This window comes from Thermomyces lanuginosus (genome assembly GCF_041956635.1).
Source record: "Thermomyces lanuginosus strain ATCC 200065 unplaced genomic scaffold VTN49scaffold_29, whole genome shotgun sequence".
NCBI classification, from domain to species: Eukaryota; Fungi; Ascomycota; class Eurotiomycetes; order Eurotiales; family Trichocomaceae; genus Thermomyces; species Thermomyces lanuginosus.
This window is the reverse complement of record NW_027192363.1, coordinates 957,878-982,684: the sequence shown is the minus strand read 5'-3', so window position 1 is coordinate 982,684 and position 24,807 is coordinate 957,878. Positions and strand designations below refer to the sequence as shown.

General features: G+C 52.0%; 10 protein-coding genes across 10 annotated transcripts; 4 read left to right on the top strand and 6 right to left on the bottom strand.

Moving 5' to 3' along the window:
* Positions 1-306: 306 nt before the first annotated feature.
* Positions 307-2,120, bottom strand: VTN49DRAFT_3906 (uncharacterized protein; the record flags this gene model as incomplete). Its single annotated transcript, XM_069411793.1, has 3 exons — positions 307-1,610; positions 1,669-1,885; positions 1,938-2,120. The coding sequence occupies 3 exons, from the start codon at positions 2,118-2,120 to the stop codon at positions 307-309; spliced, it is 1,704 nt and encodes a 567-aa protein (XP_069268376.1).
* A 1,832-nt stretch (positions 2,121-3,952) lies between these two features.
* Positions 3,953-6,125, top strand: VTN49DRAFT_3905 (uncharacterized protein; the record flags this gene model as incomplete). Its single annotated transcript, XM_069411792.1, has 5 exons — positions 3,953-4,299; positions 4,365-4,839; positions 4,909-5,282; positions 5,343-5,603; positions 5,666-6,125. 5 exons carry the CDS (start codon positions 3,953-3,955, stop codon positions 6,123-6,125), a joined length of 1,917 nt encoding a protein of 638 aa, XP_069268375.1.
* A 304-nt stretch (positions 6,126-6,429) lies between these two features.
* On the top strand, positions 6,430-7,213 carry VTN49DRAFT_3904 (uncharacterized protein; the record flags this gene model as incomplete). The annotated part of the gene is made up of 3 exons (XM_069411791.1): positions 6,430-6,479; positions 6,562-6,632; positions 6,699-7,213. The coding sequence occupies 3 exons, from the start codon at positions 6,430-6,432 to the stop codon at positions 7,211-7,213; spliced, it is 636 nt and encodes a 211-aa protein (XP_069268374.1).
* Positions 7,214-7,315: 102 nt separating this feature from the next.
* Positions 7,316-7,931, bottom strand: VTN49DRAFT_3903 (uncharacterized protein; the record flags this gene model as incomplete). The annotated part of the gene is made up of 4 exons (XM_069411790.1): positions 7,316-7,399; positions 7,459-7,541; positions 7,637-7,694; positions 7,761-7,931. 4 exons carry the CDS (start codon positions 7,929-7,931, stop codon positions 7,316-7,318), a joined length of 396 nt encoding a protein of 131 aa, XP_069268373.1.
* A 224-nt stretch (positions 7,932-8,155) lies between these two features.
* VTN49DRAFT_3902 (uncharacterized protein) lies at positions 8,156-9,869 on the bottom strand (the record flags this gene model as incomplete). The annotated part of the gene is made up of 3 exons (XM_069411789.1): positions 8,156-8,353; positions 8,405-9,188; positions 9,241-9,869. 3 exons carry the CDS (start codon positions 9,867-9,869, stop codon positions 8,156-8,158), a joined length of 1,611 nt encoding a protein of 536 aa, XP_069268372.1.
* A 306-nt stretch (positions 9,870-10,175) lies between these two features.
* On the bottom strand, positions 10,176-11,990 carry VTN49DRAFT_3901 (uncharacterized protein; the record flags this gene model as incomplete). Its single annotated transcript, XM_069411788.1, has 3 exons — positions 10,176-11,543; positions 11,603-11,734; positions 11,811-11,990. 3 exons carry the CDS (start codon positions 11,988-11,990, stop codon positions 10,176-10,178), a joined length of 1,680 nt encoding a protein of 559 aa, XP_069268371.1.
* Positions 11,991-12,347: 357 nt separating this feature from the next.
* On the bottom strand, positions 12,348-14,587 carry VTN49DRAFT_3900 (uncharacterized protein; the record flags this gene model as incomplete). Its single annotated transcript, XM_069411787.1, has 3 exons — positions 12,348-12,521; positions 12,578-14,316; positions 14,380-14,587. 3 exons carry the CDS (start codon positions 14,585-14,587, stop codon positions 12,348-12,350), a joined length of 2,121 nt encoding a protein of 706 aa, XP_069268370.1.
* Positions 14,588-14,959: 372 nt separating this feature from the next.
* On the top strand, positions 14,960-15,866 carry VTN49DRAFT_3899 (uncharacterized protein; the record flags this gene model as incomplete). The annotated part of the gene is made up of 5 exons (XM_069411784.1): positions 14,960-15,029; positions 15,098-15,117; positions 15,178-15,204; positions 15,261-15,452; positions 15,522-15,866. The coding sequence occupies 5 exons, from the start codon at positions 14,960-14,962 to the stop codon at positions 15,864-15,866; spliced, it is 654 nt and encodes a 217-aa protein (XP_069268369.1).
* A 765-nt stretch (positions 15,867-16,631) lies between these two features.
* Positions 16,632-18,721, top strand: VTN49DRAFT_3898 (uncharacterized protein; the record flags this gene model as incomplete). Its single annotated transcript, XM_069411783.1, has 3 exons — positions 16,632-16,748; positions 16,827-18,611; positions 18,674-18,721. 3 exons carry the CDS (start codon positions 16,632-16,634, stop codon positions 18,719-18,721), a joined length of 1,950 nt encoding a protein of 649 aa, XP_069268368.1.
* A 932-nt stretch (positions 18,722-19,653) lies between these two features.
* Positions 19,654-21,631, bottom strand: VTN49DRAFT_3897 (uncharacterized protein; the record flags this gene model as incomplete). Its single annotated transcript, XM_069411782.1, has 7 exons — positions 19,654-20,158; positions 20,215-20,520; positions 20,617-20,749; positions 20,821-20,995; positions 21,083-21,119; positions 21,173-21,283; positions 21,348-21,631. The coding sequence occupies 7 exons, from the start codon at positions 21,629-21,631 to the stop codon at positions 19,654-19,656; spliced, it is 1,551 nt and encodes a 516-aa protein (XP_069268367.1).
* Positions 21,632-24,807: the final 3,176 nt, after the last annotated feature.

The window sequence follows — 24,807 nt, the reverse complement described above, 5'->3', positions numbered from 1 at the left end:
TACACAACGTCGGGATTCTTCCGGTCCAATCGTTGACTCTAAACATAAGTACGACCCGGATCCTCGATGCGAACTACGAGTTCCGCTGGGGTGTGGGAACGAAATGCGCGCGGCTGGCATGCCAGCTAATTAAATCAACTGATGCGACTCAATTGCTTATCCACATGTCCAGATTAACTAACGATGTATGGGTCAGAGTACAGCTCGAGCCAGAAAAGTAGACATCATTGAACAGTTCTCCATTATTCTATCCTGCGCAAACAAACATTCCCACAGACGCCATTGTAGACCACACGTAGCAAAGCATCAGTCAAGACGAAGGAACATCTTGTAGGTCGGAGAATCTGTACACTCCTGGTATGGATACCCGAGATCATTCAGGAACTTCATAAGCTCGTCATTCTCAGCCGGGGGACACTGAATGCCGGCAAGCACTTTGCCAACGTCCCCACCCTGGTTCCGGTAGTGGAAGAGCGACACGTTCTGCGACGGCCGCAGTAATGTAAGGAACTTGAGCAGTGCGCCGGGCCGCTCCGGGAACTGGAACATGAACAAACGCTCATCCTGGACGTTACTCGGTCCGCCAACCATGTATCGTAGATGAGCCTTTGCAAGCTCGTCGTCGCTCAAGTCCGTTGCGGACATCCCACCCCGTTCGAGCTCAGCGAAGATCTTGGCAAGATCCTGCTCGCGGGTTAAAGCGGATAGGGAAATGCTCATGAGGATGTTGGCGACATCCGGGCGAGAGTATCTGTAGTTGAAGCCAGTAATTGCGAAAGGAGCTAGAACATCCATGAGCTTGGCATATGCACCGGGCCGCTCAGGGATAGTGACACCCAGCAAGACCTCTTTCTTTTCACCAAGTGCCGCACGCTCAGCTACGAAGCGTAGCCGATCAAAGTCCATGTTTGCGCCCGAGGTAACCGCGACCAATTCGCGGTCAGGATTGGGGCTTGGGTTGTCTGCGGCGTATTTCTTCAGACCCGCCAGGGCTAGAGCCCCTGCGGGCTCCAGGATGGATCGAGTGTCCTCGAATACATCCTTAATCGCGGCACAGATCTCGTCTGTTGTGACTAGGATAATATCGTCTACTACCTCACGGCAGATACGGAAGGTCTCCTCACCCACCAACTTGACGGCGGCGCCGTCTGCAAACAAGCCTACCTCTTTCAACGTAACGCGTCGACCCTGCTGTAGCGACTGTACCATAGCATTGGCATCGTACGTTTCGACACCAATAATCTTCACCTGTGGTGCAATCCGTTTGATGTAGGCACCGATGCCGGCAATGAGCCCACCACCACCGATGCAGCAAAATACGGCTTCCAGATTCTGCAGCTTCGCCTGGCGCAGGAGCTCCAAACCAATGGTTCCCTGACCAGCAATCACGTATGGGTCGTCAAACGGAGGGATATTCGTCAGCGAATGCAACTTCTCCAATCGGTGTGCCTCTTCTTTGGCCGCGTCGAAGTCGTTTCCATGAAGCACTACGCTACCGCCGAGCCGTGAGACGTTACGATGTTTGATCGCGGGAGTGCCGGCAGGCATCACGATAGTGGCCGGGATTTTCAGCTTGCGGGCGGAATACGCAACGCCTTGCGCGTGATTGCCTTATTCGGAGTAATGTCCCATCAGCGATGAATCCGGCTAGCCGACCAGACTTCTTACCTGCAGAGCACGCAATGACGCCTTTCCACCGCTGTTCCGGGCTGAGGTGAGCCATCTTGTTGTATGCGCCCCGCAGCTTAAAGCTGAACACCGGGAGCAGATCCTCCCGTTTGAGAAGCACTCGGCATTCTAGTCGATTACTGAGATTGACCGCATGCTGCAGCGGGGTTTCGTCGATCACATCGTACACACGGGACGTCAGGATCAGCCGGAGATACTGCGCGCGAACGTCAATATCGATTGGCGACTCGAAGCTCCCGGGAACTCACGTCGGGATGACCGGAAGGCAAGATATAGTCCTCCGGAACTTTAGCGCTTGAGGGATTTTGAACCTCGCGCTCATGTCTTTCATTGGGCGGCGTCGGGGCGGCGGCGTACTCGGTCAAGGAAAGACCATTGACGTTTGGTCGAGGAGGTGTGGTGCATTCATTATCAGAGCGCGTCTCCGACATTTCGAACGCAATTGATGGTCAGGGCACTCCCCGTGACGGCATGTGCAAATTGGAAATGTTCTCCCCGCTGGGGAATGCGACAGACTATGTATGCAGCTTATATTGATATTCCATGGTCAGTCAATCCAGATCCAAAATTTCTGGCGGGCGGCGGCGGGCCTGCGGCGAGCATGCTCAGTCAGCAACCCTAGCTTTCAGCCCTAACTACCGTTTTCGGAGACCTTCTCAGGAGCTCTGCATTTGTTTCGACACTTGCACATCATGATGGATTCAATTTATGTAATCGCCGACGGTTGATAACTGCGAGCAGAAAGTAGCAAACTGCTCCAGCAGGGCTCTCGAAATGGCATATCTGACCCTGGTGGCCGGATGTTCTCGTCATACTATGTAGAGTTACTCTCCTCGCGCCATGTCTCGGAAAGCATTCGAATAAGCTAGTAGGATCGACTGATCGACACCAAGTTAATAAGTAAGACTTTTCCAAATTATCTATTGTTTTCCATGAACAGACGGACATAAAGCATTGATTGTCATCCCCCCATGGTTATGAAGGATTTGGGCAGTTCGGGGACAGACCCCGCCCTCTTAGGGTTGCACCTTTGGGGTTAGGTGATTGCGGAGCACGTGATTAGGGCTGGGGCTTAAAGCTCTTGGCTTTTTTTGCCCCAACCCTCTTCCCCCACGGTTTACAACGTTCGCGCCCCCCTGGCTGGATCTGGCCATCTGCATTAAGTGCATTAACTTTGCACAATTAATAATACCCTTGGCATTATCCTATGCAGAGGGAAAAACCGGGGAAACGGAGCGCAATATCAGATTAACCATTCGCTGATGGCGCCGTTCTCTTCGTCTCGTGATTGGCTACTTTACCAGCACCTTGAAGCTTCGACGACTCGGAAGCTTCGAATCCATCAATCTCTCAATGGGGATTCGATGTGACGATAGCAGGGGGGGGGGGGGTGGTAGCGTTGCTCGGCTAAAAGCCTAAACTTAATATCCTTCAACTGGAGCTATTCTTCGCAGACCGCCTGCGGGACGAATAAGGACCCAGGGGCTGTCGGCAATTTTCTGCAGGGATACAATCCGTATCGCAAGTGGTCGCCGAGGTGAACATAGCCGTTCTGCATCCAGAAGACGCTAAGAAGCCCCGAAGGGCTAAGGTAGGTATTCATCCGGTATAGTCTTCAGTACGGACTGGGGCTTTGAGTCAGTCAAGACGCGTCATTCCGACAAAGGGCGTCAATCGCAGTGAGGAACGCCCACACCAACTGTTGGCTTCCTACTCCGGCATTTACTTGTAGTCCCCGATCTCCCCAAATGGAACAGCCCGAGAGCCGAGGAGGTCCTGATCAGATGGTGCGGCTATTCTGTGCCGGTCCTCCAAATTAGACGATTAGTCCACGGCAAGGTGCGAGGTAGACGAGCTGTGATCCCCGTGCGCTTGCAGGCCTCAAGGTAGGGGAATCTGAGCTTATTTGAGAAACGTCCTGTAGATTATAAACAGAAGCGGACTCTGTTAAATCCGGGGTAAACTCCCCAACCTCGAGGGTGATGATCGTGGATCGATCTCTTCCCCAGATCAACCCTGCGGCCCGTGTCCCGTGATCGCACGGCATTTCCCGCAGAGACAACAGAGTCTCAAAAAGAAGGCCCCTTATCACCGGCCGATTCTCCCCCTCGACCGGTCAGGTGTCATGCCCCGCCCGAGATTCCGCGGGCGTTGCTGGAGTTGGGAAGACAGACCCTAATCTCGATTCTCGGCACACACCCGATTCTAGTAGTACTGTACTCTTTTTACTGTGTGGTGCCAGGACCCCATTTTCTTGTCGGCCATGAGCGAGTCGCTGCAACCACTGCTGCAGCCGACGGTTGAGTCCCAGTATCCGAATCAGCAGGACCCGGCCACGGCCCCGGCCCCGGCAGCGCCCCCATCGGAAGCGTCGGGTTCCAGCACCACAACGACCAGCATTTCGGAGCTGTTACGGAGCAAGCTCGAGAACGGGAACAGCCGACGACGGCCCGCTCCCCGCGGCACCGCGGCTTATCCGCGAAAGCGCGCGAACCGCGCGTGCCAGGTATGTCGGGCGCGGCGAACCAAGTGCGATAACAAGAAGCCATCATGTTCGTTCTGTGAGAAGGTCGGCGCCAAGTGCATTACTTCGCCGACAGACCTGTCATCGTATGCGCCGCTATCTATTTTATACAAATAAGTCGACCCCTGGAAGCTGACTTCTAGATCGGCAGGTTTGATCCCGCCAGTCTGGCCATCCTTGAGCGACTGGAGCATCTGGAACAGCTTATCCGGGAAAAGTCAAAAGAGCCGCAAACCCAACCGCAGCCCGAACCGGTCGAAGATCCCGGCTATGGGTATGGGTCGCCGGCCCCCGATCTGCAGTTCGGGCCGGATCTGAGTACCGTGACTGTGGAGACGGTGCTAGCCTGGGACGTCTTCCGCGGGCGGTTCGACGGACAATTGGATCTCAGGTCGCAGATGCAAAATGGCGACATCGGCATTCCTGAATCCCCGCTGACGTCGCCCGTGAGTGAGACCATCCCTTTAATTAATAGCCTGGAGCTAGAATCCTGTAATCGGCTTCTGGACAGCTTCTTGAAGAAGGTCCACATCGCGAATCCAATCTTGGACGTTGATGCAGTGCTCGAATATGTGCGTCATGCGTGTCTCCACGGCATTGGCTGGGATGCACAATCGTGTTTGGTGGTAAGTTTGTGTGGTGAGCATTTACTTTACACAGACCGTAGCTGAACTCGTTCTTTTTCTTTTTACTAGTTATTGCTCTGTGCCTTGGGCTCAATTGCAGAAGCTTTTCACGACAAGCATGAATCAACGTCTTTGATTGCGCGTCGTTCCCCAAGTTTCGTACTGGCGAGGGCCTTTTTTGAGGCTGCCCAGAAGCGGATCGGGTTGTTGTTGCGCGGCGGAGGAGTCCTCGAGGCGCAATGCTTCTTCTACTGCGGCGTCTATCTTATGACCATCATGAGGCCAATGGAGGCGTGGCGGTACTTTGTACAAGCTGCAGCGATTACGCAAGGGTTTGACTTCCCCCGAAAGACGATGACGCCAGAGATGATGGCCGATCCGAATGCTCGAAAACAATGGGCGCAACAGGAAAGCATGTACTGGACATGCTTCAAGTCCGAACTGTGAGCAGATTCTCTAATGTTTGAACAAATGATGCCTTGTATTGCTGACACTGTGCGCAGTGAGGTTCGAATGGAGCTGTCGCTACCGGGTTTCGGGCTACACGACCTGTCCTATCCGAGTTCTTTCCCGAGTCCGCCGTCAGATGACTTGGAACAAGACTCTGCGCGGGCATGGTACTACTATCTGGCAGAGATTGCCCTTCGGCGGCTTGCGAATCGAGTACTATACCACTTGTTCCGCAACCAGGACAAAGGTCGATTTCCTCGAATCATGGACATGGTGGAGTCGACTGCCGCGTTTGAGGCACAGGCTGCAGACTGGTACGATATCCTATTTCGACAGAGACATCTCTACGAACCCGCACTTACACTGGTCGATATAGGATGGCATCCCTCCCGCCAATTCTATCCCTTTACACACCCGAAGAAGAAGACGACGTCCTGAAATTCGTCCTCCGCGGCCATCTCCTCGACTGCTACGAATGGATGTACTTCCCTTTCATGGCAGAAACGCTTAATAATGGAAGGCGTGGCGCGATAATCGACGAATACACTCGCAAAGGTCTAGAGATGAGCGTGGAGCGCATCCGCAAGAACAAGCCCGGATTTTATCACCGCCACCACGGTGCATGGCTGATGCTGCGGACGTGTACGCGCAGTGCTCTCATCCTGCTTGCCGCCCGACTCAGCGGGATCGTGCAGGACTTGATCCCGGATGGATGGAAGGAGGCTGTATTGGATGCCATTGACATGCTGCGCTTCTGGGAGGATGAAGTGGCCGATGCGCGAGACCGCCGACGCATTCTGTCACTTTTGATGTCGGAAGTGATGGCTACGACATGATTCTAATGACTGTATCGTATACGAATAAATTTCTGTACGTTATACTTAGGAGGTTGGGGGGGGGGGGGGGGGGGGTCATTGAATGGAAAATCTGGAGTTTCTGGTAGAGGCTTTGAACGCCGATTCTGTACCGGTATTTTTAGGAGATCTGGAATACGATACGGAAACTTGATCGGGGGTAATTTACGCGGGCCGACGTCATGCTATTCTCCATTCAACAAAAGTCCCTCACCATCTCCCATCTCCGGGCTTTTCAAGCAGCAGTTTTGATATTTCTTTGAGCAGCTTTAGAAGAGCAATCACAATGGTCGACCGAACACCGCCGCCGTCATCCTTCGAATTCGAAGGCAATGAGTGGGTTTCATCATTCCCGAGAGTCCGAACAAATCGCGTGATGAAAACAACTGCTAATAACTTGGACAAAATCTCATAACAGGCAATTCACGGAAGAAACTAGCTGGCAGAAATTCAAGCGACGATTGCGAGAAGAGCCATTGATTCCTCTTGGTCGGTAGTTCCTACACAATTCTCCCCTCCAACGAGCAACACGATCTTAACAATTTTGTCATATAGGCTGCGCGGCAACATGCTACGCCCTCTACCGAGCCTACAAATCCATGAAAGCCCGCGACAGCGAGGAAATGAACCGAATGTTCCGCGCACGTATCTACGCGCAATTTTTCACACTGCTCGCTGCCGTCGCGGGCGGCATCTACTACAAGAACGAGCGGCAACAGCGACGCGAGTTTGAGAAGATGGTCGAGGCGAGGAAATTGCAGGAGAAGCGCGAGGCCTGGTTGCGGGAACTGGAACATCGGGATCGTGAGGACCGCGAATGGCGCGAGAGACACCGCGCCGTGGAAGAGAGCGCCAAGAGGGCGGCAGCGGCGGCGAGTGGAAAGCTGAAAGATGTTTCGGCAGTTGCTGCGCCATCTGCTGCTGCTACGACTGCTGGGAGGGCGGATACAGATGGTGGCATCACCGATGACGAGGGGAAGAAGATCACCAGCAAGGAAGAACAAGAAGAGTCAAGCTCCCGAGGACTGGGGATCGTTGAAGCCGTCAAGGGACTCATTGGGAAAAAATAACCACCCTTTGTCTTGTGGCTTTTTCGATATGTTGTTTAATGTACATTACGGTATCTATTATTGGTATCTGATTCCCAGCTCATTTATGGCCGACTTTGAGGATCAAGACATGGCCAGCTGATCGATATACCGCTTCATACCCTCATACTCGGACCTTCCGGTGGAAAGCAGATACCGGATCTGCGTCTGTCAAGCCAAATGTCAGCATTCACCCGGTGTCCTCCACTCACCCACGAATCACATACAGTATCCTGTACGGTCTTATTCCGCTTGAATTCTGTTCGCGCATAGTCCAGTAACTCTGTACGAGTCGGGGACTTGGGTATTCCTATAAACAATCGCAACAAAAATTTATCAGTTTAACCGTTCATTTTTATTTCCGGCCCGGTCGAGGATAGTGATCGGAGGCTAGGGGAAACAAACGGTGAATATCTCGGAGAATCTCTCGCCAGAGACCAAGGACTCGTCGGCGCTGAATAAACTGCATTGATGAGCCACCAGTCTGCTCGGATTGGTTTTGAAGCAAGGGTCGGGAGGAAGGACGTACTTGGTCGAGTGTTAGTGTTGGCTTGTCGAGTCTGCGTTTCCGCGCGCTCGTTGATGTTGACGATGACGGAGATGCTGATGATGCATCGGATAGTGTGGCAAAGAGACGCCGTGTTCGTTGAAGGCGTAACATGTCCGTTGAGAGTAGTCGTAATTGATTTGAAACTGTCATGGATGGAATGGAGGTTGGTAGGTAGTTACCATTCACGTTCGACTGCAGAGCTCCAAGTGGATTAGGATGATCTCATCTGATAAGATCCATGACAGACGGCAGAATCAGGCGGTGAACAAATCATATATGGTGCCTTCCTATATAGGCAGGTTTTTTGTTTTCAACTTAGGTACTTAGATATCTTGAGCTCTCGGATCGGAGCATCAACAGAATATGCAATATATTTACAGCAAAACCACACCCATGCCGCCTCTCTTCTTCTCATCCGGCTGATTCCTCTCATTGACTCCTCCGTTCACATGCGGCGTGCGGTAGTTGAAGAGGTAGTAATGCAGCTGGCCATCGCCAGCCCCGAACTTCAGCTGCTCCAGGAAGAGAGGGTTGTCCTGCAAGGTGAGGGCATTGAACACATCAAAGTGCGCCTGTTGACCGTCAGAATGTTTGATACGAACACGAAGAGGAGTTGTGAATACCTTCTTAGCTTCAATCAGTGCATCATTGATCAGCATCTGCAGCCGATCCTTGAACCCTTTCTCCTTTTCTGCAAACGCAGCCTCCGTCGCATAGTAGTACAGATAGGCAGCACGAATCTCACTGTGCTTCTGGTTCCCGAGCACTGACGAAGTCAAGCTGTAAAAGGAGACAAAGTCCGTGATGCGATGCGTTTCTGGGTCTTCGACGACGTAGGACCACACAACCTGCTCCGGCGAGCGCTCTGGTCGGTGCAGAAGCCAATGATCGATTTCTTCCTTCGTGAATGCAGGGTTTATATCGTACCGGCTCAGGAAACGCTCCAGCAGATCGTAGGTCGCGTCAAGATCGCGCTCTTCGAGCGGCCGCAGACCCGGCGTCGCAGTCTGGCTGGGCAGGTGGTTCCGGGTGATCTGCCTAGCCTTTGTCGAACCCGGCGGGAGATGCGAAAAGCCAACCTCATACAGCTTCAGCCAGTCGAGGGCACGATGGTAGTATCGGCATGAAGTCACGGGCGTCGGGAGCACCACGCCCACCGTGTAGATAGCCTGGTAGATGCCGCGCAGGTAGCAGCGCCGCGTAATCTCCCTGATCAGAACTGGCGCGAGTCTCTTCGACCGCAGCTTCTTATGGATGCACAAGAAGTTGATCTCAATGACCCGGAGCTTGCGGCCACGGACACGGATCTCGCTCGGCACGCCGCAGATGGAAGCAACCAGCTTGCCAGACTTGCTAGCCCGCACGCCAACATGCCATTCCTTTTGCCATCCAGGAGACGTGAGAGCCCTAAACTAAAATGAGCCTCGCGGAGTTGCTCGGCACTGACTCAGAGACATACCAATTCAAAAATGATCGAGAGTACTTGAAGCGGAACATGGCATTATCATCCTCAACGTAGTGGTTCGACAACAGGTCATACAACTCTGCAACCTGCTTCTCATCTTGCAAGTCCAGAGTCGACCATTCGAAGCCGTCCAGCAGCGGATAGGGATCCTTCTGCACCTCCTCGGGGTTGATAATCTTGATCGGCCCCTCTTCCAACTCCTCTGGCTTGTCATCGAACCGCGGCACCGGCTGCGTCTGCCAGAACTTGTACGACGCCATGTCCTTTTGGTTCTTCTTCCCCAAGGCCAAGCCCGTCAGCAGCTGCGCAATGTCCATCTTCTGGAGAGCCTCTGCGGCCTTGTCCTTGTCCATGCCTGCCAGTTCGCGGGCCAGTGCGGGGTTCATGCGCAATAGGGTGTCGACTAGCTGGGGAGGGAGACGTTTCTCGGATTTTGCATCGCTCGAGGACTGCTCGCCCGCAGTCTGCGGCGCCTTTTCGGACGATTTCTTCGCGTCACTGCTTTCATTGTTGCCGCTGGCGGCCGCGGAGGTCGACTCCCCGCCCTCGGAGGCATTGGCGGAGGTCTCCTGCTGCTCAGGATCAACCGGAGCTTTGCCTTTGGTATCCTCGGACTCTGCCATTGTCGTGACAGTCGGGCAAATTAGACAGAGAGAACTGGCAGAGGCGAGTTGGGGTTTGAGAAACCAGAGTACCAGACCGTCTGAAGATGATACAGTGTCCCTTGCAGGAACTGCTGAATAGAGAAGGCGGTGAGTTTCGCGGGGTATGCACGAGCTAACTAGGCCGAGGTTTTTCCATCTGCACACCCCATCTTGTCGAGATCTGAATGTCGTCTATCTCTATTCCCTCTAGAAATAATGTAGATATAATATACACGGCCATGTGTAATGGCCTCAAAATGTGATATTCTACACAGTCCAGGTTCGTCATGCTGCCAGCTTGGTTTCAATCACGTCCAAAAACCCGCCGACGAGATGCAGACTCCCAGTGACCAAGACCTTGGTATCGCCATCGCCCGCCTTTGTTTGTTCACCAAGCGAGCGGACAAACTCAACAGCCTCCTCAATGGTCCCTTTCACTAGCACCTCTGTGCTGGGGTCAATGGACTTCCATGTCTCTGCCAGGGCTGTCTGAACGCGTAGCTTCTCAACATCGGAGGCATTGATGTTGGAGCTGACGAGGTCAGGTCGGTACCCAGCTTCCTTGTACGTCACATTGGTGCAGAAAATGGCATGTGTAAAGGGCTTCTCACTACCCAGAGCATTTGACAGCGTTTGGTAGAGGGCCCGTGCAAGAGCAACACTGTCGCGTGTCTGCTGGTTGAAGATGAGAACACGGGGCTTTGTAGTCCACGTACTAGCGACGAGCTGCGAGGCAAACCATTCCCCGGCGAAACGAATACTCTCCAAAGTATGTCCACCATCGATGTACCAGGAGATATTCCTCTCACGGCGGGTTTCGCACCGCCCGCCCAGCCTCGTCTCTTGTAGACCTCTCCGGAATCTCTCCGGCAGAGGTGCTTTCAAGACATCGTCTGGAACGCCCTTTGCGCCAAGTTTCTTCAGAGCCTCCCCAGCAAGACCAACCGCGACCGTTGCGTTCGCATACTGAAAATCTCCATCGAGGCCCAATTTCAACGAACTGCCTTTCTGCAGCTGGGGATGGCCGTCGGCAACCACTAACTCGGTTCCCTTCTTAGCGGCTCGTTTCCGTAGGACTTCCATTGCACCGGGACACTGGGGCGCCGTGAAGACTTTTGCATTTGGCTTGATAATGCCCCCCTTATGCCAGGCGATCTCTTCAATAGTTGAGCCAAGCAGAGCTACATGGTCGATACCAAGACTGGTAATGCCACAAACCGCTGGTTGAGGGATAATATTTGTCGAGTCATACTCTCCGCCAATGCCGCACTCGAGCACGACGGCATCCACCCCCTCGCGGAGGTAGGTATGGAACGCCATCAATGTTAGGAACCGAAAGTACACCGGTTTTGACTCGGGATTGGAAGGGTTCATTCCCCTGGTCTCCGCGGCCGCCTCCAGCCGATACCATGTTTCAAAGAAGTATTTCGCAAACTGCTCCTCCGATAGCGGCTCATTGTTGATCCTGATGCGCTCCCGCACGAAGCGCAAATGAGGGGACGTATACAGGCCGACCTTGCGGACCACTGCAGACTCCGAATCTGACCGTTGCGGAGTGTACTGCGTGAGGATGGAGGAGACAAAGGCCGACGTGGAACCTTTGCCTTTGGTGCCGGCAATATGGATGGGATTGAGGCGGTTGAGATCTGACGGCTGCAAATAATTTATCAGTCCTCTCATGCGCTAAGACATCCGAAAAAGAGGAGACACACCTCATATCCCAACCGCCTAAGCCATTCGATCATTTCCGGGATCGCATGTTGATTCAATACCCTGCCGGACTTGCGAATCGCCTCGACGGTAGCGAAATTAGATTGTAGGGAGTTGAGCGCTTGGATTGCATCCTACGATACCATCGAATTTTATACGCATCATTATCAGTGTCCAAGGGCAAGCATCGCTCTTTCTTCAAAGACGCACTTCGTAAGTCCGCCCGTTCGCCTGCGACGACGCTCTGCGAACCTGGCGGGTCAGTGCAGAGGCACCAAATCTCCCGAATCGCCTCATGGAAGACTCTCTCCCAATCAATTCCCAAGAAGCCCGTCGTGTGGGCAATTGGGTGTCCCGCGGCAACAACTGAAAACTCCAGTTCACATGCATCGAAAGACGATGGTAGCCTGAGGAATCAATTTCTCGTGCACATGACTCAGCCACATGATCAACGCCAAGAGAGTGACTAACGATGTCAGGAAAATCTAACCAGACAAGGCGCGGAGTACTCTTTGGAGCCAATAAGCACCAGACAATGCATAGATAAGATGCTAAGAGTCTATTCTGCAACTCGCGTCCCGTTCAAAAACCCAAACAGAACTGAAATAATTGGGTATGGAAAGAATCGAAGCATTAAGAACAAAGTACCGTAGGAAGTAATACAATGCTGCATCTGTCCGCAGTGAAAATGACAAAAGAAATTTGCTCATGCAAGAGGGAAGAAACGAAGAAGTGAGCAACCGAGTGTTACTCTATGCGTTTCTTTCCTTCCTCTAAATAGCCCAGACGTGCGTTGCTGATACCACGATGATGTCTTCTCGGCAGCCATTTGCCGATGATTGGATCGGAACGTGCGTGGATAAGAGCATCTTGGTATCCCTCGGAAGCAGCAGTAGGAGTATTGAGCTTGGGCCAGTTCACCTATTATCTCGATCAGAAGGGAGCTTCAGGAGGGTCAGGTTAGGGACACGACTCACATAAAGCATGCCATGAGCGACGATGAATCGGAAACAATAGGCTCCCACGACGGTCCAAAACAGCATGAATAGCCGAATTGGCCATACGCTGGCGTCGGGCGCCCGGCGTGTGAACAGAGCCACTAGAACCATGAAGACACTTGCGGCAAAAACATAGGGGATGGCCTGAATCACGACTGGACGACGATCAACGAAGAGAAGAAGATTGCCCAACGCCGAATCCTGAGGAAGGTAAGTACCCAGAAACAAATCGAACGCGTCCTGTCGAGGTCCGTCCAAGAAGTTGTTGCGGACGTAGCGAGTGATGGAGTTGCATAGGTCCTGTACCATTCCGGCGCGGGTGCGTTCGCCAGTCCGGGTGAAATCGGTCTTTAGCGCACCAGTTCCCGAGTACGCTCGCGACACGACATCGGCATTGTCCGCCCAGACATTACGGAACAAATGTTCAAATTCCGGGTCATCGCTAGCAGACTCGCCGGGTCGGAGAACACCGACGTCTATCAATTGTCGCGTGATGGCCCATCGACCAAGCATACTCTGCACGACGTTGGTCCGATCGAGACAGTCCATGCAATTCGTTCGCACAACCCCAGTTTGCTTTGTGCGGACATCCAGCTGCCCATTCGGATCGCCAGGGGTCTCGACGCCGCGGAAATACTGTGCTTGTGCCAGACCATCTGCCAGTCGGTCGAGGAGAAGCTGTGCGCGGTGCCATTGCAAACCTTTCGTTTCGTTGTGAAAGTCAAAGTATATGTAGTGAAGACGATCCATACTCTGCTTCTTCTCTTCCGGATCCAGAGTGCGCAACTTTTCCTCGGTAATGGGTGTGTCCGTCTCCGAAGACTCAGTGGGAGAGGTGATGAGAATGCGAACCAGCTGTTCATAAGCCCTCTTTACTCGCTCTTCCCGCCCTTTCTGGTTCACGAGATTGACCAAATAATTTTCACCGTAGATTCTGATTTGTTCCGCAAAATGTTTTCGTGCGGCGTTGACCGCAATCTCCGGCGACCGAACCTGCAACCTCGGAGTATACCGCAGATTGTTAACCTCCGCCCAGAATACCGGCACGCTGCCCCGCGTCTGTACAAACGACATCACTTGTAGATCACGACGGGAGGAATCTGCCTTGCTACGGTTAAAGGACTGATCACTGGCGAACCCGGTTAGACCACCGGTCGCGTCATTGAGTATGATGATCTGCTCCGTCTCGTTGTAATTCGACACGTGGCCAGTCTCGTCAATCCCGCGGGAGAAGTATCTCGTACCGCCGCGATATCTCGATCTCCGCGTGATCAGAGCGAACGTGAATGATGTCGACCGAACGCGCGCCGGGGTGATACGAAGCATTCCGAAGATAACGGGAAGAATATAAGGATCTACACCCACTTGCGGTGCATAGCGCGCTCCCGATGAATCCTGGGTTCCCGAACGCAAATCAATGAGATCCGATTGGATAAACCGATTCCAGAAAAAGCGATCGTCGGCCCGTTTCCAGAGCGGAAGTGTGGGATCACTCTGAGATTGCCTCTGGAAACTGTTTGTCAGGTCCAGTGAGTAGGAGAAGTACATGGGTCCTGTCCGGAGGAAGTCTTTCAACAGCCCTAGATACGCATCTTCGTCGGAATCGTGCAACGGACGCTCGCGGAGAGGGAGAAACTCGGTCGCTGCGACTCGATAAACCATATGCCCGCGCAGACGACCCATCGGCTCTGCTTTGGTGATGACAATGATATATTTGTCTTAGAGACCCTCTGTTAGCTTTTTCTGCACAATACGGCATTCTTGAATCTATTGATTCGTACCTAGCTTAAGCTTGATAATTCCCAAAATCCCTGCGATGCTGGACACGCGCTTGGTTCCCAACAGTGGGCCATCGTTGAGTCGCAGATGGCCCGAGGGGCGCTCGACCACCAGAGTCGGCGCATCTGGAGAGGAGGGCGACGTGAAAGCATAATGCGACGGTGATGAGTGCAGGTTGATGTCCCTGAATGGGAGTAAAGGAGGCGCCATGTTGGAAGAAACGAGAGGACGGGAAGAACTCGAAATACACAGAGAGTGAGTATCCACTCAGCGCATGACGGACGGCGATCAAAAAAGCCAAACGAGCGGAAGGGAACGGCGTGGCTCAGCGCAGGGATTTGACGGTTAGTCTCCTCTCAAGGCGCTGCGGACGGAGCCTAAGATGGCGAACGGCGATCAATCAGGCTCGGCACATATGATTGTTGCCTCAGGCAGAAAACCTCAACCAGGTCGCCATTTGATCCTCACCCAGCCTCTAATCCTGCATCGGATATCTCCCCCCAACGCTCACCCGGATAACGTCACTCCCTCGTGGTTTGATTTGACAGATTCTACTCGTTCTCACAGGCATATCGTGCGATCATGGCCGCGAGAGCACCCGTCGGAGGCCGCCCGGGGGCGCGGTTCGCCCAGTTTAAGCTCGTGCTGCTTGGTGAGCTGCTCCGCGATAATGACTCCCTTTCAACCGTCTGGCTTGCGACTAACTGGGGTTTTGTGTAGGAGAGTCGGCCGTTGGAAAGGTGAGAGAGGAAGCGAGTGATCTGACCTGACTCGGACTGCCTATGCTGACGACGCCGCAGAGTTCGTTGGTGTTGCGATTCGTCAAGGTGAGTCGCCGCCGTTCGCACTCAGCGCCAGGGATCCAAATCTGACTGTCCCAAAGGACCAGTTCGATGACTACCGGGAGTCGACGATCGGCGCCGCCTTCCTCACACAGACGATCTCCCTCGATGAGAATACTACGGTGAAGTTCGAGATCTGGGATACAGCTGGCCAAGAACGATACAAGTCTCTGGCTCCCATGTACTACCGGAACGCTAACTGCGCCGTTGTGGTCTATGATATTACACAAGCGGTATGCTTGCCCCGTCTGTGAGCTTGTCAAGCCGATCCGCCGCTCATCTGACTGACCCGTTCTGTTTAGGCATCGCTCGATAAGGCCAAGTCATGGGTAAAGGAACTGCAGCGCCAGGCCAATGAGAATATCATCATCGCTCTGGCCGGAAACAAGCTGGACCTGGTGGCAGAAAACCCCGACAAGCGTGCGATTCCCACCGCGGACGCCGAGGCATACGCCCGCGAAGCTGGTTTGCTCTTCTTCGAGACGTCTGCCAAAACCGCAACCAACGTGCAAGAACTGTTCACGGCCATCGCAAAGAAGCTGCCCTTGGACCAGGCTGGGCCGCGGAGCCTTCGTGCGAACCCGCGCCCGGGCGTGGATCTGCGACCGGAAGCCGCCGGCACTCAGGCTGGGAACTGCAACTGTTAGAGCTGCTTTCTCTCATGTTTGTCTGTTCTTCTTCTCTCGATACAACGTTATTGTAAGCTACGGAATGACAGGAGGTCGTCATGTACGAAATCTGACTCTCTCCTAGTCACCATGCGCCGATCTGGCAGTGTGCTCTTCTTCGGTTCTCGCTCGGATGGATGGGTTGCGATTGCATACGCTGACTTAATCCGCTTCCTCGTATATTTCCTCGCCGCCTTGTGTCATGGGTCAGGTCTTCCCGGTGGCTACACGAGGGTCTCCTCCATTACGCAGCAGTCGACTCGATATGCCTTGTGTCTTTAATGTGATGTCCTGGTTGACTCGTCTGGCGTCGTTGTTTGTTGGGGATTATGTGCGCTATTTGAGCATTATTCTTTTCGTCGTCTCCTCAGTGCTAGTATTATTGGACCTGGAGTTCTATAATCGTGTGATTTTTCTTGGGTTCTTAGAAGCAGTAGGCCAACACAGCGAAATTGCTAGATGCGATCGTGCAAAAACATCACTTAATTGACTCAATATGTCTGGGAAGAAGTCAATTAGTTATTAAGTTTCTTTTTTTTTTTTTTTTTTTTTTATTTTATTTATTTATTTAAAATAGTTCGAGCCGGAGTGACGAAAATCGGCCTGTCGAGCCGATTCGGGCCGCAATCGTGGAGAGATCGTAGTGCTCCGAACCTTGTTCCGTCATTGGAGCTTGTCACCAGAAAAATCTTCTCCAAACACCATCCACCACCCCCAAATACGCTCTTGTAGAGCAGCTCCGCCATGCTGCGCTACTCAATTGCGTCGAGCCCGTATCGGCTCTCTTCGGCACTGCGCCAACGAGCTACGGCGCAATTGCTGACGGCCCCTGTGGCTACCAGCCGCATTCCCGTGCACCGCGTATGGCCCTCTTCTTGTCAAAACCGGATGGCGCTGGTCGCTGGTTTCGTGCTAATGTATCGTCGCAATTGCGTTTAGAGAACATTTGCGGACTCCAAGATTCCTCCTCCGACGAGCGCAACGCCTGCGTCGCCGTCATCCCAGTCATCCGTTCCTCCGGAGAACGCCCCCAATGCATCGCCAACACCGCAAAACCAGACGCAGACTTCGGCCCGATCCTCGATAGAGCCGCCTCCGAAACAGCAGGCTGAGAATCCGGGTAATGTCGCTGCTCCCCCGCCGCGTCCGCGCAAGTCGGGTCGCTTCAGGCGTTTCTTGCTTTACCTGCTCCTCGGCTCCGGGTTGGCCTACAGCGGTGGCGTGTACCTGGCGCTCAAGTTCGACAACTTCCATGACTTCTTCACGGAGTATGTCCCGTATGGCGAGGAGGTCGTGCTCTATTTCGAAGAGCGGGATTTCTACCGCCGGTTCCCTAACGCCACTCGCCGCCATGCGCCCGCAAAGGAGAGACAGGAAGCACAACGAGTCACCATCCCCGGCAAGAGTGGCCTGTCCTCGAGAATTGCTGAGGAGGAGGAGGAAACTACTGGAAGCGATTTGACCAAGAAGGGCCCTCACAACAGTGCGACGGAGCCACCCTCCAAGTCCGAGAGAGTGGTGAAAATGAAGGAGGATCGGGCTTCCAGGCAGCAACAAGAGAAGAAGGAGGCGCCAAAACCTGCTCCTCAGGAAGCGACTAAGAAGGAAACGCCCAAGGAGGAGCCGAAACAGCCAGCTGCTGCTCCTGCTACCACTCTCCAACTTGTCGATGTCAAGGATGAGGAGGATCCTGTCGTGCAAGAGTTGGCTAGGGTGTTCAATGACATTGTCAAGGTGATCAGCGCTGATGGTGCGGGCGACAAATACGCGTCTGCCGTCGCTAAGGCGCGGAGCGAGATTGAGAGCATTGGCAAGAAGATCACCTCGCTACGTGCTGATGCTCAGCGTCAGGCCGAAGATGAGATCAAGAAGGCGCACGAAGAATTCGACAAGTCTGCGCGAGAAATGATCCGTCGTATCGATGAAGCACGCGCGGCCGAGATTCTTCAATACCAGCAAGAGTTCGAGTCAGAGCACGAGCGACTATCGCGCGCCTATCAGGAGAAACTCAAGGTGGAGCTGGAGCGAGAGAAGGAGTTGGCTGAACAGCGTCTCAAGAATCAGCTCGTGGAGCAGGCCATTGAGTTGAACCGCAAATTCCTGCAGGATGTGCATGACCTCGTTGAGCGGGAGCGCGCGGGTCGACTCGGCAAGATCAATGAGCTGACTGCCAACGTTCATGAGCTGGAGAAGCTCACAAGTGAGTGGAGTGAGGTTATCGACAGCAACCTGAAGACGCAGCAGCTGCAGGTGGCCATCGACGCCGTCCGAACGGTACTCGAGAACGCCGACGGTCCTCGGCCGTTTGTCCGAGAACTCATCGCTGTCAAAGAGCTTGCAGCCGACAACCCCGTGGTGTCCGCGGCCATCGCGTCGATCAACCCTTCCGCCTACCAGCGTGGTATCCCGACCAATGCCCAGATCATTGACCGCTTCCGTCGCGTCGCAAACGAGGTCCGAAAGGCTAGCCTACTGCCCGAAGATGCGGGTATCGCAAGCCATGCCGCCAGCATGGTCTTGAACAAGGTCATGTTCAAGAAGGATGTCGCTGCCGACGGCGACGATGTGGAGAGTATCCTCGTGCGCACGGAGAACCTCCTGGAGGAGGGCAACCTGGACGCCGCCGCCCGGGAGATGAACAGCCTCCAGGGATGGGCCAAGATTCTGAGCAAGGATTGGTTGGCGGACGTTCGTCGAGTGCTTGAGGTCAAGCAGGCGATCGAGGTAAGCAGACTCCTGGCGGCCACGGTTCAGCAGCAGACGTTGAATTACTAACCTCACCACAGGTCATTGAGACCGAGGCGCGACTACAGTGCCTGCGGGTTCAATGGTAACGGTGTCTTTCCTTGAGATCGAATATTTACTCTCAGAGTACACATTTGTAACTTTAAAGCTGTTTCATAGACAAGATGCTTCCGATGGTGTTTCCTTTGTATGAGTAGAATCATGTGTGATAGATCAGGCCGATGGGCTTGACTGTCTTGCCGTGACATTTCGAATCTAGATGCTGATTTGGCTTGAGCTGTAGACCTCAAAATTCATAGTCTCTACTGCCTGCAAGAGGAAGTTGTGTCTCATGTCAATCGCCCTGCGTATATATTACGGGTCTACTTGATGAATTCTGTGCTCCAGGATAAGATATATTCCTGACGGTTGTCTGGCCAGTTTCGACATACGCAACACATAAATATTTGGCATAAACCCCCAAAGACCCCAACTCGCTGTGCTTAACCTCCTCAAGGCCGTCGAGAGGGCGCAGAAGAGATGAGCGATATTGAATTTTGGCACGTAGACCGACTGCGCTATTACCAGTGACTCATGTACCCGTCCCTGATGGGCCTCTCCCTCCTAGCCATGTTGTGGTGAACTGCTCAGGATGAGCCACCGCTGGTATCGGCCTGTTCATAAAAATTGTCGAGCATGGTGCAGCCTGGGTGTGATGAGGTGAACGGGGGGTCGTCGTTCAAATGGGAAGCCTAGGGTTGAGTTAAGGGCTACACATTGGAACAAATCCAGAGACACATTGGTTGACGAGGACAACTTTGTTACTCACACAGGACTGCGGCCCAAGCCCTGCTAGAGAAGAACCTGGATAAGACACTTGAGTCTCTTTTTTTGAGTGTATGTATCTCTCCATTTTTATCGGTTTTCTCGTAGGTAAGCCATAGGTAAGCGTTACTAGGCCAGGACACTCATTCTTCACATGAAAGTGATAAGACATCTGATTCAAAGACTGATATCATGCGTATACAAAAAAAAGACTCTTTCAAATTCCACAGGGCCATTCCCTCTCGTCCGCCAACTTGATGTCGTTGGAGGCCTTGACCAAGTTATCTATAGTCTTTTCCAGGTCTGGACACACTTGCATCTGAACCAGACCCGGTCCACGCACTCCTTCGGTATAATGGACAACATATCCAGATCCGTCCTTGGTGACGACTTTCGAGAGCTCGGTGTTTACGTCCGGCGCCCAGAACTGTTTCTCGCCTCCTTTCTTGTAGCCACTGTAGGCACTAGCAAGCATGTCGACTGCATGGACTCCCTTATAACCCTCGTCGGACGTGAGAATCTCAACTCCGGGCACGGACACGAAGCCAGGTAACCATTTCTGGATGCGGGAATGGTCTAAATAACCTGAATCCCGCCTAAGGTGGGCGACCACAATATGCCATTGCTTGCCCTCATAACAGATTTCAGGGAAGTCCTCTTTGTCACCAGCATATCTCTCCATTATATCGTCCCACTCGCTGCCGCAATCATTCCCGGTAGCTCTGTGCAAGTCAGTTCGGAACTATCGTGTTGAAGGGGCTTAGGGGCTATTTCTTACAAAAAGATAGGGGTGCTATATTTATGGTCGTTTTCATCCCGGAATTTGGGAGCAATCTCCCAAGTTTTCGGAATTAAAGCTGCGAAGAACATCTTCTTGACTTCATTAATATACTCACCCAGATTAGCATTGCCATCGTAACGCATGAAGGCTCCACGATCGACCATTCGCCACAGCGCTTGGAGGCTTTGAGCGCTTCCACTGAAGAGGTCTCTGGTGTGATTCATCTGCAGGTCCACGAAATGATCATAGACCATGCCCAGCATGCTGTAAACAAAGGCATCCGTTGCTTCTCCCGATTCTTGCCTGGTTAGCAGATCAGTAAAAGGCCCTAAGCTCCCTCACATATGTACTGAAAACATGAACCATCCAGTACTAGACACGACCGAAAGATGCACTTACGCAGGGAGATGAATCAATCCGTAAGGCATAGCCATACCGGCGGAAAGTGCTATTCCATTCTCAATATGAGGAAATCTCTGTTCCCACTTTTTTTTTGCATTATCTGCCATGCTTTTCTTCGCCGTCTCAATAGCTGTCCCCAGACAAATCATCATTAGGGCCTGTTTGTCGTAAACCATTGATTCGTTGATATCATCAGCTCACCTTTCTTCGCAAATGACCCAATCCCAAAAAGGCCCAGAGTTATTATTGGAATCAGAACATCTCCAAGAGCATCGAACACTTCAAGTTGAGGAGCAAATCTATCAACGAAGGAAAGAACGTCGTCTTGAACCCTGTCATGAGCGGCTTGAACAGCTACATAACCGCGATGATACATCTAGAGAAGGGGTTAGTGGGATCGTACACATGAATAGACCAGAGCTCTTGAAAAGGTCGGAGTGATGGAAGTGCTAGTAGCACTCACCTTGTGGATGTTGGCGAAAGAATTTAGAAGCAAGTATCTGCCGTCTTCATTCAGTGTCATGCCAAAATCTCCACGTGCATGTCATCTTACCCGCAAGCAAAGTCAGTGTCATGGCACTGGATATTCGGTGTGTTGCAAACACCGTTATCAATCTGATGACATCTCATGTTTTCGGGACCATGCATTCTATCCGAGACGAATCTGATAGTTGATGCTCCGTCAGCGACCATACCGAAACTACAGCCGAGGGAAACGGGTTCCTTACTCGACGTATGAAGTATTCTTTTGAGCTGTAAGATTCGAATACCAAGCCCAATCCAAGGCTCCATGAAGGTGGTAACATCCTAGTTCATCCCAGACTCTCTCTGGCTCATATTCGATTGTGTCGAGGATTGGGTCATCGCAGGGCTTTAGGATCTTTTCTCGAATCTTATCGTCGATCATGGAAGGAGGCAATTTAAGACGATGAGGGCTTGTGTTTTCATCAGGGGGAGGAGCTGCTCTGGCAATTGCCAGACAGGTGGTGAAGAAGGCCAAAAGCATTCGCATCTTTCATGAGACTGTTAATTCATTCCACGTTTCAATGAATGGTACGCCAAAAAAAAAAAAGGAAACGAGGAGAGTACTGGAATCATTCTGAACTGTTGGATGCGGCACGTACTATTTAAGTACCTCCAACTGTGTCCTAAGGGGGCTTACAAAGAATGAACTGGTCGTATTCTTCGTCGAATGACCAATTCGAAAGTTTCGAAACGGAATTTAGGTTGCCTAGTGCATGAATCTTGTTGGCCTACTGATTCAGGCTGGACTAGCGGCGGTCATCTCAAACGTAGGCTGTACTCCGCTGAGTATTGTACTTGTACAGTTGTGTATCAGTCACGTTATGATCAAGGTACATCATACTGTATACACAGCTCTATGAACTGCGCATCATCTATGCCAGTTGTGCTTCAGTGGACGTTGTGGAAGATGTCTCTTTCGAGAGCATTTGTAACGGTTGCTGGCTCGCGGCAGAAGCTGGTTGAAGCAGACGGAGCCTCGCTCTCCTGGCCAGCCAAACTCGACTTGTATTGGAACGTTGATCTTTCAGGAACGGGCCAATGACTGTTTGCGTTTAACGAAATGTTATGGAGTATTCCGTACATGTACGAGTAATCGATTGCTGATGTGCTTGTTTCCGAAGCAGCTTTCCTGGTATCCAACATTTTGGCATAGTTTAACCCTAACATTAAAATGCAATAACTTTAATTCCAAACAGAAGAAACCCTGGGGGCGTGTTAAGTATCAACCTGATTCAACGCCGTGGCGCTGCCTAACCCTAAAAACCCATGGCCCCCGCGCCTTCTACGTGGTAGGGGATCCGATGAGTTGGAGACCAACGAGCTGAACCTCTGGACTTTCTGCTTCTTCCATGCGGAGCGGTCGTGTCTCAGGTTCTTATTTCGGATATTCCACACAGAGATCGTCTTTGACTAAACTAAGGTTTATCATTTGAAGTCAATAGCCTAGCCGCTCGTGATCACTCATCCTCCTGCATTTTGCTCCTGGAAGTGGCTCAATAGCCTCGTAAGCTGTCAAGGATGTTCCTTGGAAATTGAACCTGGGTCCTAAGATCTCGATAAAAATTACCTACCTACCCCAGACAAGTGGCAGATCTCAGCGCCGGAGCGACGGAGCTTATCTCGGCGTTGTGCACCACTGGTAGGTCGGATCCATATTCTGGCCCCCACTGCAGACCCAGTTAGAGATCACGGTAAGGCGATGCACTCCACTGCGCAGACTCTCATGCAGTAATACCACGTGCGACCAGTATTATCAGAGTTATAGGGACGAGGAATTGTCTAGGAGTGCCTATATATGATGCAGAATGCTTTCCCAGGGATGGTGCGGCTTACAGCTTAACGAATTCACATCTAGCACTGAATCACTTTTCGTAATGAAAATGCTCTGAGCTATTGGATTAAACTGTTTAAGCCAATCGAAGCTTTGCTTTCTTAGCAGACGGAATTGTTAATGATGATCGACTTTCAGACTAGGTCAGCAATGCCTCGTTGGAGTTGGTGTTGGTATCGACGTCTCACTAGTACAGTCGTAACCACGAGAAAGTAGTACGACGCAACGGATATGCCGGTACGACGACTCCTACATCTGCATTTATCGCATTTGTCGACACCATTCCGAATCTGTTAATCACTTGCATTTGTTGGTTTGCTTCGTCCTCTTCCTCAACCATTGTTGCTTGGTCGGCACAAGGATCCGACGATGATTGCTCATACCAGCTCCTTGGATAAGATCATAACGGGCCTTCATGATTGTGCCCTGTTTTAGTACGTACAAATTTGCACAAGTAGTATTTACATCCATCATGTTTCACGAGACTCGCGGAGAGGTCGGTGACATCACTCGACATACAACTCCGGAACCATTACCCTAACCCTAACCCTTATCATTCGCCGTGTGCTATGATCCCCGGTGCGCTACTTGCGCATCTTCCTCATGAAAGTCTGTCATTTTGATTTCTGCCGAACTACCATTCGATGAAACTACTAACAATGGGTGGTATTTTATTCTGCTCTGAAACAGGATGTCTACTCTCAGCGGTCAACCAGCTATCCCCTGGCTGACTGCCATTTGATCGACCAAGAGGCGCTACCGTAATATTTCTAAAGGGCATTCCTTTATGCGTTTCGTGAATGTTCGCTTCCGAGCCAAATTTCTTCATAGCGTACGGTGCTGATTGGGACGGGCTCTCTTGGCTTCTGAAACTGGCCATCCAGGTATCGGTCAAGAGCCTCCCTAACTCTCATTTCACTTTAACTTCCTGTAGTCAATATGCAAGTATCGGGGGCATGTGACCTTTCGTATGCCGACTGAGGGAAATTTAGGAATGTTGTACACTTCAACACGCCTGTGGATTGGTGCAGTGGGCACAGTATTCCGCCTCGGGCACAAACGACTGCCGTTTTCGTTCTGAAAGTAGCAGTCTAATGAACAGCAACAGCCATATTCTCCTAATTGGAACCGTGTTGTATGGCTGGATCATGGCCGCCTAGAAAAATGCCGAGTGGGGGGGTTATCACGGTGGTAGCGATTGGTACTATTGTTGGAACTGAGGTCGTCGAGTTTAAGCTTGTTCGCTTCGGAACAAAGTACACTCCGAGTCTGTGTGCATAACTCCGTGTACATAACCTTCTACTCCAATGGGCGGCCTAACAACGTCCTCGAAGGCGTATTCAAGGGCACTTACTACCAGTTTTCGCTTGTTAGTGCTGTCGCGTGCCCAAATTCGCATTTCATGGCCAACTATTGGAACAACCCATGAGAGTTCGCAAATCGTGGCTATTGTTGCCATTCTTGACTGCGGCCCCTAATCCGAAGTTTTCCCGCAGAGAATAGTACCGTAAACAAGACCTGAAGACGAGGTGGTTGTTGGAGCTGAACCCTAAACATCGAAGGTGCCTCGAGTTCTTCTCCCTGCGGGTTCGAGAAGCGCCAAGCCATAGTTAAACTCTTTGTCTGTTGGTTCCAACCAGCCAATAAGAGAATGGATTGTCGCGAGTCGTGATTTTCTGTTGGCTGGATTGCGTCAGTGACAGTGAACGAGAAATTTGAAAGTAGTTTCACAATTTGCATTGAATTTTGCATTTTCATACCGCTCAAACACCAATTTGCATTTGCACGTGCGTTGTGTTTGGTGAGTTTGCCCTGTTTGCCTAAGGATTATC